Source organism: Suricata suricatta, chromosome 12 (assembly GCF_006229205.1).
Source record: "Suricata suricatta isolate VVHF042 chromosome 12, meerkat_22Aug2017_6uvM2_HiC, whole genome shotgun sequence".
Taxonomy (NCBI): Eukaryota; Metazoa; Chordata; class Mammalia; order Carnivora; family Herpestidae; genus Suricata; species Suricata suricatta.
Genome location: NC_043711.1, coordinates 14748194 through 14772926, shown reverse-complemented (window position 1 = coordinate 14772926; position 24733 = coordinate 14748194). Strand labels below are relative to the sequence as shown.

The following is a 24733-nucleotide window of genomic DNA, read 5'->3' as shown; positions in this document are numbered from 1 at the left end:
AATTAAAACAATATGATACCAAGAGACACTCACCAGAAGGGCGGATATTAAAAAGGCAAAAAACAAAACAAAACAAAATAAAAACCACTACAAGTTGGCAAAGATACGAAGCAACCAGGACGCTTATACAACACTGGTGGGCATATCCGCCAGTAAAAGCACTTTAGAAAACTGTTTTGTGGTGTTTCTACTAAACCAAACACAGCCATACCTTATGGTCCAAAACTCTCACCTGTACCCAACAGGAATGGGTAAATATGTCCAAGAAAAATCCAAAAATGTTCATGTTTGTAATAGCCAAGAAAACTGGAACCTGCCCAGGCTCATCAACAGCAGAAGGGATAAATCAACGGTGGCACGGTCACAATGCAACAGCACGCCACGAGAGCAAATGATGACTCCAGGCCACAACACGGGTGTCTCAAAACATAATGCTCAGTGAACGAGGCAGACACACAAAAAAACACACTGCGTGATTTCATTTATATCAAGTACAAAACCATTCTACCTCAGCGGGTACAGTGATTGCATGGGGGAGGAGGGTGGGAGGGCTTCTGGGGGCCTGGCCACGTTGTTTCTTAGGCCTGGCGCTGGAAAATACGTTTAACCTGCAGAGTCCATTCATCTCCACTGGGGTGGGGCAGCCAGAAGGAAGAGCTGGTCCGTTCAGCTTCCCTAATGGAAAGTGTTGGTGCTTTTCCCTGCTCCTCTAACAAAAGCCGTCTACGATTCCAGCCCTGCTGGCTGTCCCTACACAAGGCAACATTCACAGCAGAGAAGCCGCAGCCAGGAAATGTCCACAGAAGCTGAGGGGTCCTGCTAGGGTCTGCCCTGGCTGAAAGTCTCTGTGTCAAGGGCACCCAGGGTGGGAGTACTAAGTAACACCCTGTTTGAACAAGTCAGATAATCTGTTTGAATCTGGTTCGGTTATGTTAAAAAATAAAGACACACACACAGACACACACTCCTTCTGGACACTTTGGCCACAACATAGTTCCGCTGAAGGGCTACAGAAGAGCCTCTGTCCTTCTAAAGAACAGGACTGGATAAGAGGTATTTCCGTGTCCCAGGGAGCCTATGCTTCACATGGCCATATTCCTTGCCACCTGGAGGGTGTTCTTGTTCTGGGGATGAGACTCCAGGCTACATGCAGGACAGGTGTCCTCCCCAACCTGAGCAGCTGGGTTTTAACATCCTGGCGCACAGCCTGCCCAACACTTACCCCCCACAGCCTGACAGCCTCGAGCCTCATCTGGTTCTACTCTCTCTTTTTGCCCTGGTGCCCGTGGAAAACCAGCTGGCAGATGGGGAGTGCTTTCTGAAGCTCAAGTTCCGACAGACGGCCGCTTCCCTTCTTCTCCGATAGAGCCCGAGCACAGGCTGCTACAAATGGCATTGGTACTCGGGCCCCACGGTGGCCACAAGTGCCTGGCCTGCCTCCTGACTGGTCTTGGCCAGGAGGCCAGTGGCACAGCTCGGCTTTCATTCTCATCAAATACTCCATCCTGCAATGTCATCTAAATTTATCTAACTTTGCTTTTTGTTATCATTTGAATTACTCCGGTAGTCTAAATTCATCATAGAAAACCTTTAAAATACAGATGAATGTTAAGTTGCCTATAACAGGAACCCTGGAAAAGAATCACAATGACCATTTTGGGACATATCTATCTATCTATCTATCTATCTATCTATCTATCTATCTATCAATATCCAGACATATTAAATATAAGTTACCAAAAGCATCTATCTATAGATAGATATCCAGACATGTTAAATAGAAAAGTTACCAAAAGTAACAATTAACAAAACAAACGAGACGAGAGGCCTGTGTTTAGTGACTGGCTTTCCGTGCAGGATTTCGATCCCCTGTGTTGGGACACTCAGTTGTTCCAACTGCTCACCACTACGAAGAGGCTGTGATGAACATCCTAGAGTAATACCCTTGTTTACTTATCCAATTAACTCCTTAGACTATAACCCTAGACGCCTCAGAGCCTCATTATCTAAAAGCCAGGATCCTCCATCCCTCGGTGTAGGCTCTCTCGCGGCACAAACATCACCACCCATGTGCTTATTTTGGAATGCTGCGAACTTTCCTCAAAGAAGCTGGTGCGTGCAAGGGGAGAAGGTGACAGGATCAACCGGTCAGAGGAAACGCCGACTCCAAGAAGGCCGAGTGAGCAGCCCCTGCCGCTCAGCGGGCCGGGGAGCCGAGCCACGGCGGCGTGCCCGTTTCCTGCTCTTCCCCCCGAGAGCAGGCTGCTGCCCTGCGTCCAGAGCATCCAGGCGTCCGATCGGGGAGTAAGTGAGCACCCGCTCTGCGTCAGGCATTGCTCCTGGTGCTGGGGGCGCAGCAGAGCGCACAGCAGGCAAAACCCATGCCCCCCAGGTTCTTTATCCAGTAACAGCATTTGACTGTTGACCTCTGGTTGGTTTCCACTCTTTTTGTTTCTCTGTGGTTTTCTAACATCTTTCTACATGGGACATGGTTACTTATGAAAATAAGAACAGAAAAAACAAATACAGAAATATATGCATATGTTTAGTTTTATCTTGCGAAACCTGGAGCTTACCATTAAAGGCTGCCATTTTTCGTGCTAAAGCCCCTTGATCCCTTCCCCTGGGAGCTCTGGAAGGAGTGTGCAGAGTGTCCCATCACAAGTGTCCGCACGGGTTCTCTGCAGGCCTACGCAGCTGTTTCCAGGAAGACTCACCTGGTATTGAAGAGCGCAGCCTTCACAGCGATGGAGATGGTGTCGAACAGATTCCCGCCGCATTCCAGCAGCTAAGGGAGGCAGGGAGCGGGGCGGGAAGGAAAAGCAAGGGTCATTTCTTGCTCTAAGTATCATCCCAATTAAAGGACACTGGTTCCTAAGAAATACTGACTGAGTGTTTACAAAATAAAGAAAGGAACAAGCAGCTGCTCTCCTGGCTGACACTCCGGGCGTCACCCTAATTGCAAGAAGCACCTTGGGGGCTGTGCTGGCCTGGGCCCCATGGGTGAGGTCACCACCGGCCCTGGCTTGTGGTGGGTCTCCTCTCACCAGTCCCCCAGCCAGCTGGGTCTGCACTCAAAGAGGAAACGATCACCTTCACTCATCCCAAATGGCTCCTGACTGCACTGCAAGTGTGACTTCCCTCTGTGCTGCCATCCAGCTGGCCTCCAAACCCACACAGCACAGAGGCAGGGAGAACTGCAGCTGCCAGGGTCACGGTTATTGGCCTGGGTACCTCCTGTATGTAATTACCGACACACAGCTGATGCTCACACATGGAACAAACGCTCCAGGTTGCACTTTAAGTGTAATAAAAACTAGGTTTTTGCCAACTGACCACCCCCACGTGCGCTCAGTCAGCAGGACGGGTTCAAGCACAGTACTACGTGCAAGCGACACATCCTTCTGGTTTCATTTCAGGGACGTTCTGGCCTGAGGTTATGGAATAAAGTCAACTGGGCTGCCCCAAGCAAGGAAGAAGTGGAAGTCACATGTAGAAAGAAAAGTCACATATTTCCAGGTATTTTTTTTTAGAGTCTGTCTCCCCTTCATCTGAACTAAGGACTCCCGAGGGCTGGATCCTGTCAGGTTTGTCTGTTCCTTTCTCCTCAGGGCCCAGCCGAAGGGCTGCTGGGAAGAAAGCCTGGTGATCACTTTCCGGAGGCAGGCGGGCCCTGAGCCTGGGCCTTCCCAGCTCAACTCAGAACCCGGCCGTTTCCTTCACACCTTCAGTTGCGCCCAGGGCAATCTCTAACTCCTCTTTAAGCTTTCACCTCCAATGCAGACACCGCCCTTCCCCGCCCCCATCCATGCTGTATAATTACTGCTCACTAAACTATGACCTCCGCTCCCCGCCCCCCAGCCTTACCACTGCCTGGCTTTGTCACTGCAGCCTATTCGCCTAGCACATGACTAGCCCCTTTCTGCGCTGGCTCAGACGCACTGCCGCACAGCTAAGAGCTGGGCTCATGAGTCGGCCGGTCTGCTAGGATCCTGTGCTCACCAGTATCGGGGCACTACCTGAGCTCTCTGTGCCTCCGGAAGGGCAAAAATCACAACTATGTCTCGGAGTTGTCACAAAGGCGGAATGAATTAATATTTGTAAAGCTCCCAGAAGTGTGTCAAGCACGCAGGAAGCGTTAGCTAAGTGCTTCCAACGATGACCAGTTTGCTCCTTTGTTTCCCCATGGCCGTCCTCACAGCCTAGGATGCAGGCCGCAGCAGTGACGACAGCTCAGGTCCCTAAGCCTGGTGGGAGCTTATGAAAACTGCAGGGTGAGGGGCACCTGGGTGGCTTGGTCCGTTAAGTGGCCTATTCTTGATTTCTGCTCAGGTCATGATCTCACAGTTCATGGAATCAAGTCCTGCATGGGGCTCCATGCTGGCAGTGTGGAGCCTGCTTGGGATTCTTTCTCTCTCTCTGCCCCTCCCCAGCTCCTGCTCTCTCTCAAAAATGGATGAACATACTTTAAAAAAATTTTTTTAAAGAAAGAAAAATGCACGGGGCACCTGGGTGGCTTAGTCGGTTGAGCATCCGACTTCAGCTCGGGTCATGATCTCACAGTTCGTGGGTTTGAGCCCCACATCAGGCTCTGTGCTGACAGCTAGCTCAGAGCCAGGAGCCTGCTTCCGATTCTGTGTGTCCCTCTCTCTCTGCCCCTCCCTTGCTCATGATCTGTCTCTCTCTGTCTCTCAAAAATAAATAAATGTTAAAAAAAATTTAAAAAAAAGAAAGAAATATGCAGGATGAGACCCTGGCATGTGCACTTGACTCGTCTCGAGGTGGCCCTGGTGATCAGCCTGGGCTGAAGGCCGCCGTTTCACACATTGCTCTTCCACAGGATCTGCTTCATGCAGAAGAAGTGCTAATGAAATGCTGACGTCCGCCCTAGCAGCCATGGGGCCTCCCAGCCAAGAAGGACCTGGAGAGCAGGTTACCCACCCTTACTTGGCAGATGGGGACACAGAAGCCCTCTCACTTATGGCACAGTGGCCTGACATAGCATCCTGGCTTAGCAACAAGAGACGAAATCAAAAGGGCACAGTGCTAGACCCTATCTGCTGAGGGCCCCCCGAAAGGGCAGGCACCCATTAGCCTGCCCTCCCCCATGGATGTGAAGGCAGCTCCAGGCCTCAGGTCCGCCTGCCCAGGCTCCTCACGGCGCGCCACACGGTAAGCCATGTGGGCCGCTGTGGGGCTGACGCTCCTCTCTGCCGCTTGCTGGCCATGTGCCTTCTGGGATTCAGTTTCCCCGCCAGGAAAGCCAAGTCACGTTTCTCTATTGGGAGGTCGTGAGGATTAAATGAGGTCACATCCTTACCATTGCTGGCACACAACAGGGGCTCAAAGGCCCTACCTTCCTCTCTTGCTGCCAAGCAGCTGTGGCCTAGCAAGAATCTTTCTGCTAAACACTGTGGTACAGCCAGGAGGCGGGGAGAGTGGGCGCGATATGAAGACCCGAAGCAGCCTGGCCGGGTGTGTGAACAGGCCCAGGCAAGCCAGGAGAGAACGGGAGGCGCGGGACGTCTAGCGTTAGACAGCCTGGACTGTGGTCCCGGCGCAGGGCGTGGGCGTCCACCCTCTCTAGGGCGAAAACCCCTCCTGGGGCAGACGTGCGAAGGAGCAGAACTGGAGAAGAGGACACACCGGTCACGAGCACACCTTCCCCTGTCAGGTGCACAGACTCTAGACTCTCGAATGCTTCTTTCAGGGGAAGAGCACAACTTATGCTGCTGACCTTCTGGGAATGAGGGGTTTCTTTTCTTTTTCTTTCCTTTCTTCTCTTCTTTAATGTTTATTTATTTATTTATTGTTGAGAGAGAGAGAGAGAGAGAGAGAGCAAGCAACCATGGGAGGGGCAGAGAGAGGAGGACAGAGAATCCGAAGCAGGCTCCAGGCTCCGAGCTGTCAGCACAGAGCCCCACACAGAGTTTGAACTCATAAACTGTGAGATCATGACCTGAGCTGAAATCGGACACTTAACTGATTGAGCCAGAGGGGTTTCTTCTCCCAAGGCAAACCTGCAAAACAGTAATACTGCTAGGAAGCACAAGTAGAAAACACATGTCCCCAAGAAACACCTGCTCCTACCGGACTTCCCCTCAACCCTCCTCTCAGACACACGGGCCTGGCGCCTCCCGGCACCACCCGGCCAGCTGCCAGGTGCTGCGCTCGCTCCCCCATCCCCCCTGCCCTCCCCATGCCCAGAGCCACGGACCACATGCCAGCCACTCCCGGGACTCAACATAAGACCTCGTGACGGTCTCCCCATCAAAGGTCACCTGCATAGTGTCAGTGTGACCAAGTCCTCACAGCTCTCCCAGTCGGAGTCAAAACCGGGCCACTGAAGAAGTGCGAAGAGGAAAGAAGAGTGAAGCGTCCAGGAAGGTACATTTCTACTCATACAGTAACCCAACTGAGGTAAAAAGCAGAACACCGAAACAGGGGGATCATCTGACTGTAATGGGTTTCGAGCAAACGCACCTTCAGTAAAGGCATGAAAACATGCGAAGTTGCCCAGCGAATATCTGGTAGAAAGTCGGGCTCTGCCTGAGGACTCTCCGGACCAGTGGGTAAAAATAAACTGAGAATCGTTCGCTTTTGCAACTCCAGTGATAAGACTGGATTTCCACCATCTTGCTTCAAACACGGACTGGGTGTATTCTGTGCATCTTCAGATGTGAGAGAAAACAAAAACCCCATCTCCACCTCGAGTGCACGAGGCACGTTCCCCTCCCCACCGAGGCTGAAGGCAAACATTCGCTTTCACAGAAGCGGAACCCTCCCCAGACGCGATTACGTGATGGACACAAACGGATCTGCCTCGTTAATACCCGAATTTCAAAAACTGCTTTCCTAATTCATTCAAGACTTTTCTGAGGATGACAAGATTTCAAAAGTTCATGTCTCATTTCCAAAAATAAACAGAGCCTGGAGAAAAACATGAGAGAAGAAAGCCAAACGTGAGGAGTCTTAAAAGGAAAGGCCTGCAGGTGCTCCATCCATTATCTAAGTGATTTAAAGGTACCCAGAAAGCCCTACCCTGTTTCATGCAGGGCCAACATCTAGAGACAGCCAGGCTGCCCCTCGTCAGGAAGGTCCCTCCCAGGCCACAGAATCTGCTTTATCCTTAGATCCATTAAAGAATCTGTATGGTTAATGGATTCGCCTTGTGACCCCGATCTGAAGGGGAAGATGCAGTCACTAATCTCAAGGTTCATAACCTTTAACTAAAAGGAAGAAAACAGACCCAGCAAGAGCCTGCCTTACACGAACAAGCACAGGGCACAATTAATCACGGCTGCACGAGAAGGTACCGTCCAGGGGCCAAAGCCAGGCTGAGGAGCATCCGGGAGGGAAAACATGGGCAAGGAAGTGGGAGGCTGGACTAGAGAGGCTCCTGTGGGAGCAGAATCGGGGCAGAAGGATGCAGGGTGTCAGGGTCCTCCCCGGGAGGCGAGGAACACACTGCACGCAGGCTACAGGCTCCTTTCAAGGGGGGATGGCTCTGTGAGGTCAAGAGCAGGCACTGGCATTAAAGAGACTCAGCTTTGAGTCCCAACACCACTACTCACAGGCTGAGACCTCTTGCACTCGGTCACTTTACCTCTCAGAGCCTCAGTTCCCTCACCTGTAAATGGGCCAAATAGTAGTGCCCGCTCGCTGAAGTCATAAGGGCTAAATGAAAATGCATAGAAAGAGTTCATCCCCACTCTATGTACAAGAGTCTGCCACCTTGCCTAATTTCTGCCCAAAACCTCCGTCTGGTACCACCTAGAAAGCATCTCTTGTTCTTTTCTTCTTCCCTGACGAGCTCGGTGGATAATTTTAGGTGCTACCATGACAGGATTGTGATCTTACCGTAGGATGGTATTATATGTACACTACGACATATATATTGTATTTAATTTAAAGAACTCATTACAGGGGCGCCTGGGTAGCTCGCTCTGTTAAGCGTCCGACTGTGGATCTCGGCTCAGGTCGTAATCTCATGGTTTGTGGGTTTGAGCCCCGTGTCCGGCTCTGTGCTGACATCATGGGACCTGCTTGAGATTCTCTCTCCCTATTCCTTCCCCAATCGCATGCACATGCATGCTCTCTCTCTCTCTCTCTCTCTGTGTCTCAAAATAAATTAATAAGTAAATTTTAAAAAATGACAAAAAATAAAAATCATTATAGGACATCATTCTTTTTCCATCTAATCTCACCCTGGGAGTTGAAAGCATCCACTTGAAGAGGGAAAAAGCACAGGAGGGAAAGTAGGCCAAGCAGTCTCCGCCAGAAGCAGAGCGTGCGGCCGGCTCAGCAACATGACACGTACCAGCACGTCCACGTAGAGGACCCAGCAGTGCTCCCGGGGACTGATGCAGAGGGCCTTCAGGTCAACGCTGCTCTTATTGTTAAATATCCGGTAGAGGGTGTTAGCAATCTCCGTGCCAAGGTCATCACCTCCTCGACCTTCAAATTCAGGGGTAGCGTTGGCTGAACTACACAGAAGGGCAACAGAAAAGCTGAGTGAGTCTTCTCAGAGACAAAGAGCAGAGGCGCACGGCTTTGTTCCGGTTTCCCTGTGGAATGCTGGACGGGCCAGCGCCTGTGCAAGGGAAGTCACGGAAGCGAGGGGGGCATGGCACCTGCCACTCTTCTAGCCTCCAGACACACGCAATGAGCCAGACTGGCACCGTGCCTGGATCTGTCACTGTGTGTAACGGAGGTCTCCCCTTCCCGCCCCTCCCCCAACTTCTAACAGAAGCCATCTTTATCCAAAGAGACACAAGAGAACAAGAGTAAAGTGAACTTTGGCCAGTAATAATTAATTCTCTTATCTTGACAGAATACTTTTCTCGGGCAGGCCCAGGAGGCCAAGAAGCCTAGAGAGTTAAGCGGTACCAGACTGGAGGGGCCACCTTAGGTATACCATCTCCAGTTTTCTTTTTTCTTAATGTTTTATTTATTTTTGATACAGAGAGAGACAGAGCGTGAAAGGGGGAGGGGTAGAGAGAGGAGGAGACACAGAACCAGAAGCAGGCTCCAGGCTCTGAGCTAGCTGCCAGCACAGAGCCTGACTCGGGGCTCAAACCCATGAATGTGAGATCTGACCTGAGCCGAAGTCGGAGGCTTAACCGACTGAGCCACCCAGGCGCCCCTCGAGTTTTCATTTAAAATCCACCATGAGGGGCACCTGGGTGGTTCAGTCGTTAAGTGTCCAATTTCAACTCAGGTCATGATCTCACAGTTCGTAAGTCTGAGCCCTGGGTTGGGCTCTGTGATGACAGCTCAGAGCCTGGAGCCTGCTTCAGATTCTGGGTCTCCCTCTCTCTCTCTGACCCTCCCCTGCTCAAGCTGTCTCTCTCTGTCTCTCTCGCTCTCTCAAAAATAAGTAAAACATTAAAAAATTAAAAAAAAAAAAAAAGACGACTCTGACTTTGGCTCAGGTCATAATCTCAAGGTTTGTTGAGTTTGAGCCCTGCATCAGGTTCTCTGCTGTCAGCACACAGAACCCTCTTGTTCTCTCTCTCAAAATAAATAAATAAACTTAAAGAAAAAAAAAAGTATTTTGAGGGGGGACGTACCTGGGTGACTCAGTCAGTTAAGCATCTGACACTTGATTTTCGCTCAGGTCATGATTTTGTGGTTCACGGGATTGAGCCTTGTGTCAGGCTCTGTGCTGACAGCTTGGAGGCTGCTTGGGATTCTCTAATTCCCTCTTCGCCCCTCCCCACTTACACATGCATGCATTCTCTCTAAATAAATACATAAGTAATACATAAATACAAAAATAAATAAAAAAACATTTATGAAGTTTTTTAAGATTTTATTTTTAAGCAATCTCTACACCCAACACAGGGCTCGAACTCATGACACCAAGGTCAAGAGTCTCACCCTCCACCGACTGAGCCAGCCAGGCAAAAGTATTTAGCCTATTATGCATAACTTATTATGCAAAAGCATTTAACAGGAAACTTTTGAGGGTTTTGGCTCAATAAAAACAAACTCTCAATACATCATATGCATCTCTGAGGTAAGTAACCATTCTAATAATCAGTTTGCTGTAATGAAGAGTCCAGAAAAGTAACAAACCAGCGGTTTCGGTACAGTCTCTACAAAATCATGTATTGAAGCTTTCTGGTCCATGCACTCCTCCAACTAGAAGGTATGAGCTCCACGTGAGGCATTGGAGACAGAGAAACTGAGCAAGATGGATGGATGCAGGCCCCAAGCTGGCAATTCCACGAAGTCGGGGAGCTTCATGATGGGGACCAAACAGCAGCGGTAGGGCTGGGGAGGATGCCCACCCGTGCTGGGCCCACAGGAGACCTCAAACCGGAAGGTGAGCAGAAGTGGGTCAGGCTCCAGACAGGCAGGGGGATTCCACGCAAAGCAAAACCCACGAGAAGGCTCAAGGCTGTGCCTACCCTACCTGTGGAATGCTAAAAATCTCATCCACTGTATTTAAACATCCCTTTTGTCTAGACCATTCTCATATAGGTGTAAGGACCCCTAAAATAATCAGAATGTATCACTGTATAACTTTGCTCCTCTATGTCGTCTTCCCTTACCTCTATGAGCCAGCAGAGCCCAAATTTAAAATCCCCCGGGGAAACTTCATGACCGCCACTCCCTCACTGCCTCTGCTGGACCCAGGCACTGAGCCATGAAAAGCAGCTCATTTGTGGTGAAATAATCGTTACCAAGGACCAACTTAATAATTCTGCACAGCCAGCAAAACAAAAGCTGTTTCTAATTTACAGACTCATCAATATCACAATCTATCTTTTAAGTGTTTAAAAACACATCTCTATAGACCTGAGTAAACAAATCTAGTCAGGAGGTGCTAATGCTTAAAATGTGTCCCTTTTCCTGACTGCAGTGGGCCACACCTTCCTGGGTGTGACTAATTAATTACTCAGGGATTGATGCATTCCCTCTTCTACAGCCCAGAGGGCTGGCTTACAGAACTTCCCGGGTCCAACTGGCTAAATTCAGCTACCCATAAGACCACGCCCCACTGTTGTTTTGTTTTGTTTTGTTTCTTGACATTGAGTGAGTTTAAACTGGGAATTTTTCCTATTTTAAAAGTTTTTTTTTTTTTAAACACATTATACTCCCAGGACAGCGGCTAACCAGGCCGACAGGAAGGTTCAGAGGCTCATGAGACCATGAAAAGCTCCTGTGTCTGGAGGGTGCCCGCGCCCCCGGAGTGACCCTGGGGAGGAGGCTGAGAAAAAGAAAGGGAATTGTCGGGGGCCGGGCGCTGGGGCTCGGTAACTCCAGGTAACACAGGAAAAGCGAGAGACCCCATATTCTACCAAAGGGTGAAGAGCAGGGCTGGGGAAGGGAACTGAGGGTCCCCCCTCATCACTAGGGGTGCTGCTAGCACAAGGACACTTCCTAGAAGAGGTGGAAGGAGACGTAGACCATTTCAGAGGACGAGAAGCCGAATGCCCGCAGGGGCCAGCTGAAGAGCATCTGAAGAGCAACCTGTGATCAGTGATCCGTGAGGGAGACTGACAAACTTCCCAGCCACTCCAGGGGCACCTGAACTCACCTCTGAAAACAAACTCTGTTGGTGAAAGAAGAAGCTCACAAGCGGGGTCTGGCTACGGGAGGACGTGGGGAGACCCTCTCATTACACAAGGAGGAAAACTTCAACAGCTCTTCTGAATGTTTACTATGTGCTAGAAACCATCCTTAGCACGTTAGAGCGGCCAGCTCAATCAGTTCTCACAAAACCCTGCTGTTTCCAACCCCATTTTACAGAAAACGAAATGGAGTCCCAGAAAGGTTACATAATTTGTCCAAGCTCACACAACGAGGCAGTGGGGAGGACTCCCAGCCAGGCAGCCCAGCCCTTATCTGCGAGGCGGCACTGGACTCTCGCTGAACGTGGAATTCGGCACGCCTGGCTTATAGCCTAACATGAGTCAAGGTAATGAATGGATGCTCTGGTCTTAGGATTTATTGCTAGACCACAAATACTGGAGTCAAGGAATGCAGACCAAAGGAGTCCTAAATAAAAAGCTTCTCTACTAAGTGCAAAGTTTAAAAAAGAGAGGAAGAAAGCACACAGGCGGTAATCCTGGCCCCAGCTCGGGGGGCATCACAATACATTCTTTCAGCAGGGGAGCGTACGCTCAGGGTTTGGGGCATAAAACCAAGTGCTTTCTATATTCACAATTGCCAAAAACAATTCAGATCCTTCTGAAAGTATGACTGAGGCCCTCTTCCAGGACTGTTGGGAAATTGCTTGCTGAGCCAATAAACTAATACAACTACTGGGAACGCTACCCTGCCCAGGTCTCCACCCCTCCTGAGTCATCACCTCTACTCTGCTCCTCCTGCTTGGCACATCCCTGGTTTAACTGGGGTAGAGTGAGATCAAGGCCATCCATGTCTACCTGAGACAGAACTTCGGACACTAGCCCATTGTTTCCCTTGTGATCCATCTAGCCTGCAAATCCAGAGTCTCATAGCCAGATCAGGCCGAGACCATGACAGAAGACAGTGATTTAGCAGGTCCGCAGGGCAGGGCTAGCTCTGGGCCTTACCCCTGCAGGAGTCAGTCAAGTGGCCCTGCGGCAGGTCCCAATGCCTCCCATTCCCTTGTGTGCACGCGTGCTTGTTACTGAGCCCACAGAAGCTGCCTTATGAGTGGGGACGGGAACAGCAGCACATTTTGAACTGTTCATTGTAAGTTTCTGGGAGAGTTATCAGTTCTGGAGACTTTCACAGTAGAGCGAGCTTCAAATGAGTTCTGTAAGTTGCCTGTCTGCTTTGTTCCCCCGCCACCCCAGTCCACCAGGCACAAACAGGGACCCCCTCAAGCAGCACTAAGCACTGAGGAGCAGAGATCAAGTGGCTCCTTCCACCAACTCAGGGCTTAAAGCTTCTGGTTCAATATTAGTGACAAACACGAGTGATCATATCGAAAAGTAGTTAAGATCCCACTGGGAAGTAGCAAGTGTTGAGCACACCAAAATGTCTATGAATGAAACATGCTCTCCTCAGCTCCCTCTGTGAAAAACCGAAGCCTCTGGGGGAAGCTAAACCACACTTCCTAACCCTCATCGACATGGTGCCAGAGCAGAGACTAGACAGACCGCCACCTAGTGGTAGTGACACACCAGCTCACTCAACTCTCACCCTCCTCCCGGCTTCAGCTAGAAACCATCTTTCCCAAAGTTTCAAAGTTCTTACTTAAAACAGCCTGGTCTCGGGTTACAACTAACAAACCAAGGGCAGGAGACAGGAGTTAGAAGGTTGGAGTTTGCTCCCAGTTCTGGTGAGTGTGCTGCCAGGCATCCCTGGGCCAGTGCTCAGGAACACCGAGGCTTTACTGCTCCACCGGGATGGGGATCAGGAACAGTACAGCTGAGTACCCCCTCCAAAGGGAAGCATCCCCAAGACACAGGGAAAATGATGGGGTGGAAGGCCCAGGTGCCATGCATTGTTCCACACGGACAAAACCGGAGTAGATGAGTTAGTGGGAAAGCAATCAGCTCTCTAATCACCCTGGAAGGTGTTGGTAAGTCAAGCTGGGCTCACACTGGCAGCCCCACCCTGCCCTGGGTGGGTAACTCCTCGGCTTCAGCCCGGGGATGGGCTAGTGCCTTGGCCTCTCCTGCAAAAGGGGTTGATGGGTAAAACCCTCAGTGACGGGCACATCCACATTCGTAGTCACTGGATGGGAATAAAGGCGTTTGTTTGTTTATGAAATTAAGAGCTGTTCTTTGGGACACCTGGGGGCAGGGGGCTCAGTGGGCTAAGTGTCCGACTTCAGCTCAGGTCATGATCTCACGGCTCGTGAGTTCGAGCCCCATGTTGGACTCCGTGCTGACAGCTCAGAGCCTGGAGCCTGCTTCGGATTCTGTGTCTCCCTCTCTCTCTGCCCCTCCCCTGCTGGCACTCTCTCTCTCTCTCTCTCTCTCTCTCTCTCTCTGCCCCTCCCCTGCTGGCACTCTGTCTCTGTCTCTCTGTCTCTCTCAAAAATAAACATTAAGGAAAAAAAGGCTGCTCTTTGAAGACTCAGATGAGGTTTCAATAAAGGTCGCAGTCCACAATGCTTGGTAAATCAACATCTCCCTTCTCCGAAGGAATAAGAGATTTTGTGAATTTCTCATGGTGATTACATCACAATCACTGAGCTGCTTAAAGACACAAAAGTGTGTCACTTGAGACTCTCCATCTTGAAAGAGTCAAGGAGGCTCCCTGGGAGCTGGAGCTTCTGGGCCTGGTGAGGGTCTCCTGAGATTACAAGGGGACAGAAGAGAGGAACTGGCAGCCGTGCTCAGCCGAGACGGGGAAGCCACTCCTGGAAGCCGGGTCTTGGGAAAAGGCAGCTCCCAGCCACATCCCGCCCGGAGCCTCCCTCCCTTCACAGCTGGGACAGGAACAGCAGGCTCACCCGGAGTCATGTTCAGACACAGAGCCACAATGAAATGTGTCCCCCACACCTAGCATCTGAGGGCAATGCCCTCCCTTTGGTGTGGCTGGCTGACTGCCTGTGGTCTGCCTAAGATGAAGGAGGCAGCAGACAGGGAGGAGGAAGCGAAGCAGAGCAAGCTGCAGTTCCCCACACACGGCGCCTGCTCCTCGGTGACTGTTTACGACACTTAATCAGGCAGGTCAAGGCCAGGAGAGACATTTTTCCTTTTCTTTTTAATTTTTTTTATGTTTATTTACTTTTTGAGAGATAGAGCATGAGCGTGAGCAAGGGAATGGCAGAGAGAGAGAGAGAGAGAGAGAGAGAGAGGGAGGGAGAGAGAGAGAGGGAGGGAGACACAGAATCTGAAACAGGCACCAGGATCCAAGCTATGAGCACAGAGCCCGATGCGGGGCTCGAACCGAACCACAGGTCCATGATCTAAGCCGAAGTCAGATGCTTAACCAACTGAGCCCCCAGGCGCCCCAGGAGAGACCTTCTTCTCCCACCAAAAGCAAAGGGATCAGCCGGAGGCCCGAACAGGGTCACCACCATCCATGGCAGCTTAAAGGATGAGCCAACCCACCAGACGACTCACTGGCAAAGGCAGCCGGGTCCAACCAGAAGAGGAGACAGCTCGGGTATGTGTGTGGGGGTGTCTTTCAGGAATGGGCTGGAAGGAACAATGGCCAGAAAGCTGAACACAGATATGTTCTCAGAACTCTGAGCACAACACCCCTGGGAAGCTGGCTTCTGCGGGCTGCACAACGTAGTAACAAGTCAAGACTCAGGGTCAGAGAGGCCTGAGCCAGCACTACGGTGGTAGGGACCCCTCGCTAAGGAGAAAAAGAGGAGAGAAGACTTCAAGGGCACCTGGATGTGCACTCAGGTGCCTACAGTTCCCATGACCTTGTAGACTGAGACAACTCAATTAGACTGCATGTGTTTGTGTGTTACCATGTATGGGAGACAGAGAAATAGAAAACGTATAAAAAAACGCCATGTGATGCGGGCGCTCAGTTCTTTGGGTACGAACCCAACTGAGCAGTGCCAGCACGAACAAAAGTTGCTTCCTGGAAAGAAAAAGCCTCGGTGTCACGACTATCTGTGCGAGAATCCTGCAGCACTACCGGGTCTGGGACCCCAGAGGTTCGCTTACCCTCTCTCAACAAGGGTGGTCGTCTCTGTCACAGGAATGTCGTGAGGGCAAACTTCTGAGTTTGGAAGAAGACCAGACGACTCTAACTCACCTTGTAAACGGGGGTTGGCATATATGCCGGAAAGGCAGACACAGCGGGCCCAAGGCTGCTATCTTTCGAAGGGCCTGCTTGACAGGTGGGCCTTCGCTGGCATCTGGGAACTTGACTCTGAGTGCTCCCAGTCAACAGTGAACTGTGGTCTGCTGTGCCTGGACTATTTGTGCAAATAATATGATCGAGTGCGTACCTGCTTTCCTTCCAGGATTCGGGAACTTTGGTATATGTTAAGCAGAGGGTGCCCATGTGACCAGCCCAGTGAAAATCTTGGGGCCGAGTCTATAATGGGCTTTCGTGGGCAGAATCATCACACACGTTGCCACATTTCTGTTGCTATAATAAATCTTAGCCGTGAGTACAGCTATATGCTAAGTCTTTGGGGTCCTTCCAGCAAATCTCCAAATATGGGGGTGGTCTTGGGGACCCCAATACAGAGCTGATATTATATACCTGCACCCGGCATGAGCTAATAGAGAGCCTCCCCCACCTCGAGAAACCCTGCCGTCACCACCTAGTTAGATGCGACGTTACAGACAGATGGGACTGTGCCAGCAGCCCAGGTTTAAAAAGCCCCGGGCCAGAGAAAGGGGAAGCAGCAGGGGGGAGGAAGAACACGCACGGAAAGGCCACTGGGAGCCAGTCCTGGTGCTGGCACTCACTCTGCCTTAGTTCATTCCTTCATCATCACAACAGTACTATTACCCCTGTTGTTTAGATAAAGAAACCTAGGCACAGAGACACTAAGTAACTAGCCTGGATCACACAGCTGGCTGCAGAGGCAGCGGAGGCCCTGCTCTCCCCAGCAGCCATGCTGCCTGCCTAGCTGCCACTCCCTCCATCTGTCAGGTGACCTGGCCGGCCTTGTCCCTGCTCTGCCAATCAAGTCATGAAAAGTTTTCTGCAAAACTAGAGCAGGAGGAGACACAAGACGTTTCGGACCAAATGATCCTTCTTTATCTATGTTTGAATTTCTCAAAGCACTATGACGCCCACTGTTTCACTGGAATCGGATCACAATCCTGTGCTGCGATACCCTCCTTTCTCTAACAGGACAAGGCCAGCGCGGGCCAGTGACTAGGACGAGGGCAGAACTCGAGCCAAGGCCTTCTGCACATCCCAGTGCCTGGTGCACAGGAGGAGCGCAGGAAATACCTGCTGGCCACAGGGCAGGAAATACCTGCTGGCCGCAGGGTGGTGACTTAACACAACATAAAAGTGAGCTCAAAGGAAACCAGAGGCCCAGGCTCCGAATCATCTAACTTACTGACTGACTGACTGACTTTCTTTCTTTCTCCCCCTCTCTCTTTCTTTCTTTCCTTTATTTATTTATTTATGGAAGGGTGAACCTACAAGTGGGGGGGGCGACAGAGGGAGACAGAGAGAGAATCTTAAGCAGGTTCCACACTCAGCAAGGAGCCTAAGGCGGGACTTGATCTCATGACTGTGAGATCATGTCCTGAACTAAAGTCAAGCGCTGGACACCTAACCACCTGAGCCACCCAGGCACCCCTCCAAATCTTCTAAATCGTTTTTCTTTTTTTTTTCTTTAATTTTTTTTTAATGTTTTGTTTATTATTGATAGAGAAGAGACAGAGCATGAGAGGGGGAGGGGCAGAGAGAGAAGGAGACACAGAACTGAAAGCAGGCTCCAGGCTCTGAGCTAGCTGTCAGCACAGAGCCTGACGCGGGGCATGAACCCACGAATGTGAGATCTGACCTGAGCTGAAGTCGGAGGCTTAACCGACTGAGCCACCCAGGCGCCCCTAAATCGTTTTTCTTTAGAGGTGCCTGGGTTGCTCAGTTAGTTAAGCGTCTGACTTCGGCTCAGGTCATGATCTCGCAGTTCGTGGGTTCGGATTCTGTCTTCGGATTCTGTGTCTCCCTCTCTTTTTGACCGTCCTCTGCTCCCTCTCTCTCTCAAAAATAAATTAAAAACACAAAAAAACACATCGTGGTACTGACCAGTCAACGAAGAACTCCAAGTAACCTTCATTTGGTTTCTCCAGCTTCGGCGTCCCCATTTCTGCTTTCACTCCCACCAAGATGTCTGTGTGACCCTGCAGACGCGTGCAAGATCAGTCCTCATTCAGGGCAGGTGGCCAGATACCCAACCGCCTCCTTCCTCTCCCAGACTGTGCCCTCGGGGGACTCCTTTAGGAGCAGAGCAGAGAAGCTTGTGAAGTGAAAAGGTAAAGGGTCCTTCAGATCTAGATAGACACCCTCCCAGAATTTGGCTTGGGTCCTGGATTCATCCCAGAAATATACATGCTCCAAAGCCCCGAGGGGCCCGCAGCTGGTCCCCTAGGACCTGCCCATCCTCCCCCTGAGCACGGATTGTGGCTGCGGTACTCACCAGCTTGACCCTGGCGGACCCGCTGGTGTTGGACACCACGTCGGTTTCCACTTCGACACATCGGTAGTCCTCACAGCCACGGCCATCCACGCGCAGGTCTTCCTAAGGGCAATAACCACACCAGTCCTAACACCACCACAACCAAACCACCAAGACTCCTAAACTTATTCACGCCATTTCCCGCCTCGAGACCCAGGCAGTAAAACATCCCTTTCCTCCTTAGCAAATCATCCAAAACTCTGTCCTTGTGGCTGGTAACGATATTCCTATTTTACGCGTGAGGAAATGAAGACTCAAAAGTAAAGCGACGTGATGGATATGGTGTAACCACATAGGCGAGATCCCACAGCTGTTGAGAACAAACTGGGTTTCGACCCAGGTATGTCCCAGGGCAAAGTCCACACCACATCCCACTATGCCGAACAGGCATACAAAACAAACACAATTGAAAGAAGAGATGAAGCAAGCCGCTCCTTTCCAAGTCTGCAAGTCCAAAACCAGACCAGGAAGCATGTGTCGTCGGAGCCAGAGCCCAATGGTCTCAGCCGTAGCCCTCCCGCACCCTAACAAAATCTATTCTGCAAACAGCAACCACCACCACCACCACAACAAAACCCACTATTATCTCTACCCCCGGCACTCTCTAGAACAGGGTAGAACAGGGACAGCACACTTGGACACGAGGGCCACCTGCTTCTGTAAATCGTCTTGCTGGAGCAGAGCCAGGCCCGCTGGCTGGGGTTGTCCACGGCAGAGCTGTGAGGTTGTGACAGAGATCTCAGAACACGCACGCCCCAAATCTTCACTATCTAGCCCTTTACAGGAAAGCATGCCGACCTCTGCTGAAGACGCCTTTCAGGGTGACCCACGTCCTGCCTGTCCCTTATCCCGGGTTATTTCCTTCTTCCATTATTTACTTCTCTTCGTGCATCTCACAGACAGCTGCTTTGTGCTGCAGTCATAATCCAGGATTTCACCACTTATCCTGTTACCCGAAGTGTTCCAGATTTGGCAACTGGGGGTTCCTTTGGGCTGGTTCCTGCATTCTTTCAACATGCCTGCGACCTTGTCGAGCACATCTTCACTTCTGACAAGACAAGAAGTTCTAGGCTCTTGTATTTTTCCCTGCCCCAGCCCTGGGATCAGCCCTTTCTCCGAGGAGTCCCGGTTCCTTTTATTGAAGAATGGTACTTTAATTTTTTAAATTTATTTTTGAGAGACAGAGAGAGTGCGATCAGGGGAGGGTCAGAGAGAGAGGGAGATACAGAATCTGAAGCAGCTCCAGGTTCCGAGCTAGCTGTCACCACAGAGCCCCACGTGGGGCTCGAACCCACAAACCATGAGATCATGACCTCAGCCGAAGCTGGACATTTAACTGACTGAGCCACCCAGGCGCCCCTGAAGAATGGTACTTTAAAAACCAGGATCTGGATATAAGCAAGTCCATTGCTACCAGGGTATCATTGCTTCCAGACCTTCTCAGCAGACAGAGCTCAATAACTATGTAGACTTACACTCGCCCACGCAGCACTAACCCATACAGCTCTTCTCTCCACGCGGCTATTAAGGGGCCCTGATAGCTGGTTCTAACCTTCCTCCACGTCTTATTTGCAACTTCTTTCTCAGACAGCTGGCTCTCATTATCCACAATGTATTTATGTAGTTGTTAAATCTTAGCATACTCATGTCGTAGTTCAGGATTGCTAAGCCATACTCCTGCGAGAAACAAATTTACTAGTGGAGGACAGTACTGCTGTAGAGTTCTTTTTGTCTTTAGCCTTACAGTGCCCACCCCACATCGTCTTCCCCCTCCTTCAGTGTGGCTCAGTTATTCCCTCCTACCCCCGTGAGGTTCATCCGTACCTGTGTGTACTCCAGTCTGGGTGCCCCACATCCTGGCTACTTTTAACTACCCGTTTACGTTTTGGGTATGCGGAATAACTCCGTGACCCGTGACGTCAACAGGGCACAGAGAGAGGCATCATGTACAAGGCTCCTTCTTGAGTTGCAGGTAAGATTCGATCAAATCGATCAATCACTGTAAGTATTAGTCATGGGCTCCAGGCCTGGTCCTGCCACACTAGCTGCCTGACCTTGGACAAGATGTTCTGGACTAGTTCCCTCCTTTGTTAAAAGAATGGACATTGAATCAGACGGCCTCAAAAGTGCTGCTCTAATTCTACGGACCTATAAATTAAGACAGCCACAATTATTTGCAAAAACGAATAGTGGCTACTACCTAAGTGAGCCTAGCATATACCAAGATATGTGCTAAGAACAGCTACACAGTTGACAGGTTTAATTCTCACAATAATCCTATAAGAGAGCTTTTTTTTCATTCCATTTTACCAATGAGGAAAGAGGCTGAAAGATGCTAAATGGCTGGGCCAAGGTCACACAGCTGGTAAGGAGCACTGGGACCCAAACCCCTTGCCAGAGCTCTTAACCACAACTGCACATGGCCTCCTGCATCTCCTCACTGGGCAACAGGCGTGAGCACAGGCCTCGCTCAAAGGATGAACTGCCACCCATGCCGGTTGGTCCCAGTGATGAAGAACAGGACGCTGGATGCAGTGAGGCCACAAGGTGACAGGCTTCCCACTATGGCTTTAAAATACCACTTCTCTGGGTAGCACCTGGGTGGCTCAGTTGGTTAAGTGTCTGACTTCAGCTCAGGTCATGTTCTCATGGTTCGTGAGTTCGAGCCCTGCATCGGGAGCCTGCTTCAGATTCTGTTTCCCTCTTTTCTCTACCCTCCCCTGCCCCTCAAAAATAAATAAAACATAAAAACACAAAAACAAAAACAGAATACCACTTCTCTGGAAAGACCTAGTCTCACAATCCTTTGTCATGACATCCCCGCTTGTTCCAAGATGGGACTGGGAGGGGCCAGAAAACTGGGCCTCACCAGGTACTGCCTTTCCGACCTTTAAATTTAATCTCTGCTCCCTGGGTAAGTCTCTATGGGAAGGACTCAGGTAGACAAATAAGAGATGAACAAAATGCTACAAATTTTCCTGTCCAAGGATGCACATAGTTTTTTTTGTTTGTTTTTTTCCTTGATAAAAATAAAGCACTGGACGCCTGGGTGGCTCAGGTAGTTGAGCATCCAACTCTTGATTTCGGCTCAGGTCATGATCCCAGGATCGTAGGTCTGAGCATCATGTCAAGCTCTGCACTCAGCACGGAGCCTGCTTTAGAGTCTCTCTCTGGGGCACCTGGGTGCTTCAGTCGGTGAAACAGCTGACTTAATTTTGTTCGGCTCTGGTCGCCATCTCTTGGTTCATGAATCTGAGCCTTGCGTCAGGCTCTGTGATGACAGTGTGGGGCCTGCTTGGGATTCTGTCTCCCTCTCTCTCTCTCTGCTCCTCCCCTGCTCAAGCTTCCGTGCTCTCTCAAAATAAATAAATAAACTAAAAAAAAAAAAAGAATTCTCTCACCTGCTGCCCCTCCCCCACTCACCAGCATGTAATAAAATATATATATATATAAAACAAAAACAATAAAAATACCTAAGAGAATAAGAGAAAAAACAAACCAAAAAACCCAAACAAATCAGTCCATGAATCACTGCACCCACAACAACTTTTTTTTTTTTTTAACCTACCATTCCTCATAAAAGGCCTAAAAATCACCCACCTGCTTGGCCTGGCTCAGAGCCAGATGCTCAACCAAAATATTTATTCTCCGGTAGTATTCAGAAGCAAAGGAATTAATCCCTGTGTGAACATTTAAATAGGGGCCGCCCAGAAATGAAAGCTCCATTCAAAAAATCAACAGATGCCAACAAGTGCAGGCGGCTGCCACCAAGTGGAGTCCCGTCCTTCTCGGCAGAGGGGGCTGGGGTGGCTCCCAGGGACTTTCTTCCCAGCTGAGCGTGTGGGTGTGGCTGAGTCCCCTCCAGCCTCTATTTAAACTCGCCTGTCACATACCAGCTTTGTGACCTTGTGCAAGTTAGTTCCTCAACAGCTTGGAGTCCGTCCATCCCGTAAGGCGCAGAACGCCCCCTCCGCAGTTCCCTGCTACTGCTACCGGGGTGCATTATCAGCTCACCAAATCCTCGAAAACAGCCCTAAAGAGAGGTTACGGATGAGGTCACTGAGGCGCCAGTCTCACTGTTTGTGACAGATTGGAAGTACAGGTGACTCCACCCAGAGCTCCTTTCCTCACACCCAGGGAACCCAGTCCTATCGCTCCCTAACCGAAGCTAACAAGTGGGCTCTACTAATCTAACGTGTTGGGGAGGTTTATATTGTGCCTCCGGTGGGGATGTTAACCCCCCAGCACCTCCCTCTGACGTGTCCAACACCTCGGAGCTGCTAGAGAACGGAGGCTGGGGTGCCACCACTACTGGCACACGACCCCACTTAGAAGGACCACAGTAGATCCACCTCTGCAGGCCCCAGCTCAAGTCACAGCAGGCAAAACCAGACGCTGATCCACATTCCCCCTCCAAGCCCTTCTGAGTGGTCCCGCATTCCCTTGCAAGGAAGGGATTCCGTTCACCTCGCCAAGTGCCCGAGCGCAGAGAGGGCGTGGGTCTCCAAATCAGGAGTCCTGGGGGCTGGCTCCAGCTCTGCATGGCCAGACTGAGCAGCTAAGTATCGACTGCTCAACCTCACAGCTGAAGGCCAGTCTCAGCCCTGCTCCCCTCCCCGCTGTTCCTCCAACGATGCTGATGACGGCAGCCAGAGCCATAGGAAAGAAACTGAAACCATCAGCTGAGCTACTCCTCCCTCAACTGCCAAGAAAAATTCCATAACATGGTTCTGACAAGGCCCCAAGGGGAATGCCTCCTGCTGAGGCTAATCCATCAAGAAGGCCTGGTCTAAACCTACACAGGCCAGCCCAATGACCAGGTCATGGTCACAGCACCGGTAAGCAGACCTGTGGAAAGCCTATCGTGCCTGCTGAGGCCAAACGACCGAGTCACCATCCACCTCCAACAGCCTGAGCCAGAGCTAGGTGTTCACGATCCAGAGAGCAACCGGCTCCTCAGGCACGAATAGGATTCTCTCCTTGGAAAGAGATCTCTGACCTGGGAAATGCTCGAGAAGGGAGTTAAAGAGGAACTCACACGTCAGGTGTGGAGGGAGGCTGAAGAAGAAAGGCAGGGGGCAGGGGACAGATTATTCCCAGATGGAGGGGAGCTGGACAGCAGACGGCTGCAGGGAAGGGATACACTTCAGGAGAGAGAAGTGGAGGTGTTCCCAGAGACAGACAGACAGGCAGACAGACAGACAGGCAGTTGCGCAGCCCCTGTGATCCACACCGGAGCCCATGAGATGTGGTGCCTTGGAGCTCCCTAGGGACTTCCTAGCCCTTGGCACAATTCCCTTCTCTCGAGATAATTCAATCATCTCTAGCCTTGCAAATTGAAGGAGCTTAAATCTCAACAGCCACAGGTTGAACCCCTAACGGGGTCACTGTGAAGGCTGGGGTTTAGGACAAAGCCATACTTCTGATGGAAAAAACAAACTTACAAAGGAGCCAGTGTTTTTTCAGGGTTGACCACATGCCACAGGCACTGAATATTTGCTCATCTCATCATTCCTCACAACTCCATTCTGCCCCCAGAATTTCTCATTTTACCTGGGGGGGGGTGCAGGTGAGGGGGCTTAGCTCAGCTACTCAGGTAAAACCCCTCTGGCAGTGAATGGCAGAGCTGGGAAAGGAGCCCTGCTCAATCTGGCTCCAGGGTCTCCTGCAAACACAGTGCGAGACCACGTGACCTCAGGCAGGCGGGAGCAGAGACTCCGCAGCAGATTCTCAGCTGGACAGGCCAGGGGTCTGCCCACGGGCCAATGTCTGCTGGCTGCATCAAAAGGTCCCAACACTTTATGACAATGTCCATTCTCCAGCTCCAGCCCCAGAGGTTCTGATTCAGAAGGTCCGGGTAAATCCTGGGAAGCTGTACTTTGTGGCTGAGTAAAAGGTACTTCGGGGTGTCAGAATCACTAGGCTGCGATGGAGGGTAGCGATGTCTTCTCATGAAGAAAACGCACCTCTAGCCAGTTAAGCACACTCCAAAGAAGATAAATCCTAGATTCTGCAAATTCTGAAATCTGTCCCCCAATTCCTGAATATTGTAAACAGAAAAAAACAGTTTGAGACACAAGTTAGTAACACAGAAGCTGTACAAAGAAAGGCAAATAGGGTTCTAACTGAACCTATACAATCTATATGGGAAAAAATACCGCCTGAAAAGATAAAAATACAATACATATCATACACTGTTTAAAGTCTAGAAAACTGGTACATAAGGGTGGAGGGGTCAGAACTTTCCCTCTTCCTTCCTGTTTGCTCACATGCTTCCAGATGAAAAAAGGAAGTAGAAATGAGGATTCTCTCTGGCCTGGTTTTTGGATCCTTATTTAAGGAAGGGAAGACCATGGCTTTCACTGCAGGAGGAAAGCAGCATGAGGATCAAGTATGGGCTCTGCAATCAGACAGACCTGGATTCCTGTCCTTGCTCCACTACACACTTTCTGTGTGACCTTGAACAAGTGACTTACCCTGTTCAAACTCAGTTCTTCATCTGTAACGTGGAAATAATAATATTTACCTTCAAGCCTGTTTCAAAGATTCAATGACATAAAAACTATAATATGCACCTAACAGAGGCACCTGGGTGGCTCAGTCGGTGAAGCGTCTGACTTCGGCTCAGGTCACGGTCTCGCCGTTCCTGAGTCCAAGTCCTGA

The 24733-nt window shown here is 50.5% G+C and overlaps 1 protein-coding gene across 1 annotated transcript in view; it reads right to left on the bottom strand.

Annotated features, from left to right (window-relative positions):
• EXOSC7 (exosome component 7) overlaps window positions 1-24733 on the bottom strand; it is a 35669-nt gene that overhangs the window by 7117 nt on the left and 3819 nt on the right. The window contains exons 2-5 of the mRNA XM_029917245.1: window positions 18032-18133; window positions 17641-17735; window positions 8321-8486; window positions 2718-2788 (exon numbers count right to left, since the gene is read on the bottom strand). Of these exons, the coding sequence (XP_029773105.1) occupies window positions 2718-2788; window positions 8321-8486; window positions 17641-17735; window positions 18032-18133 (434 nt within the window). The remainder of the gene's footprint in view (window positions 1-2717; window positions 2789-8320; window positions 8487-17640; window positions 17736-18031; window positions 18134-24733) is intronic.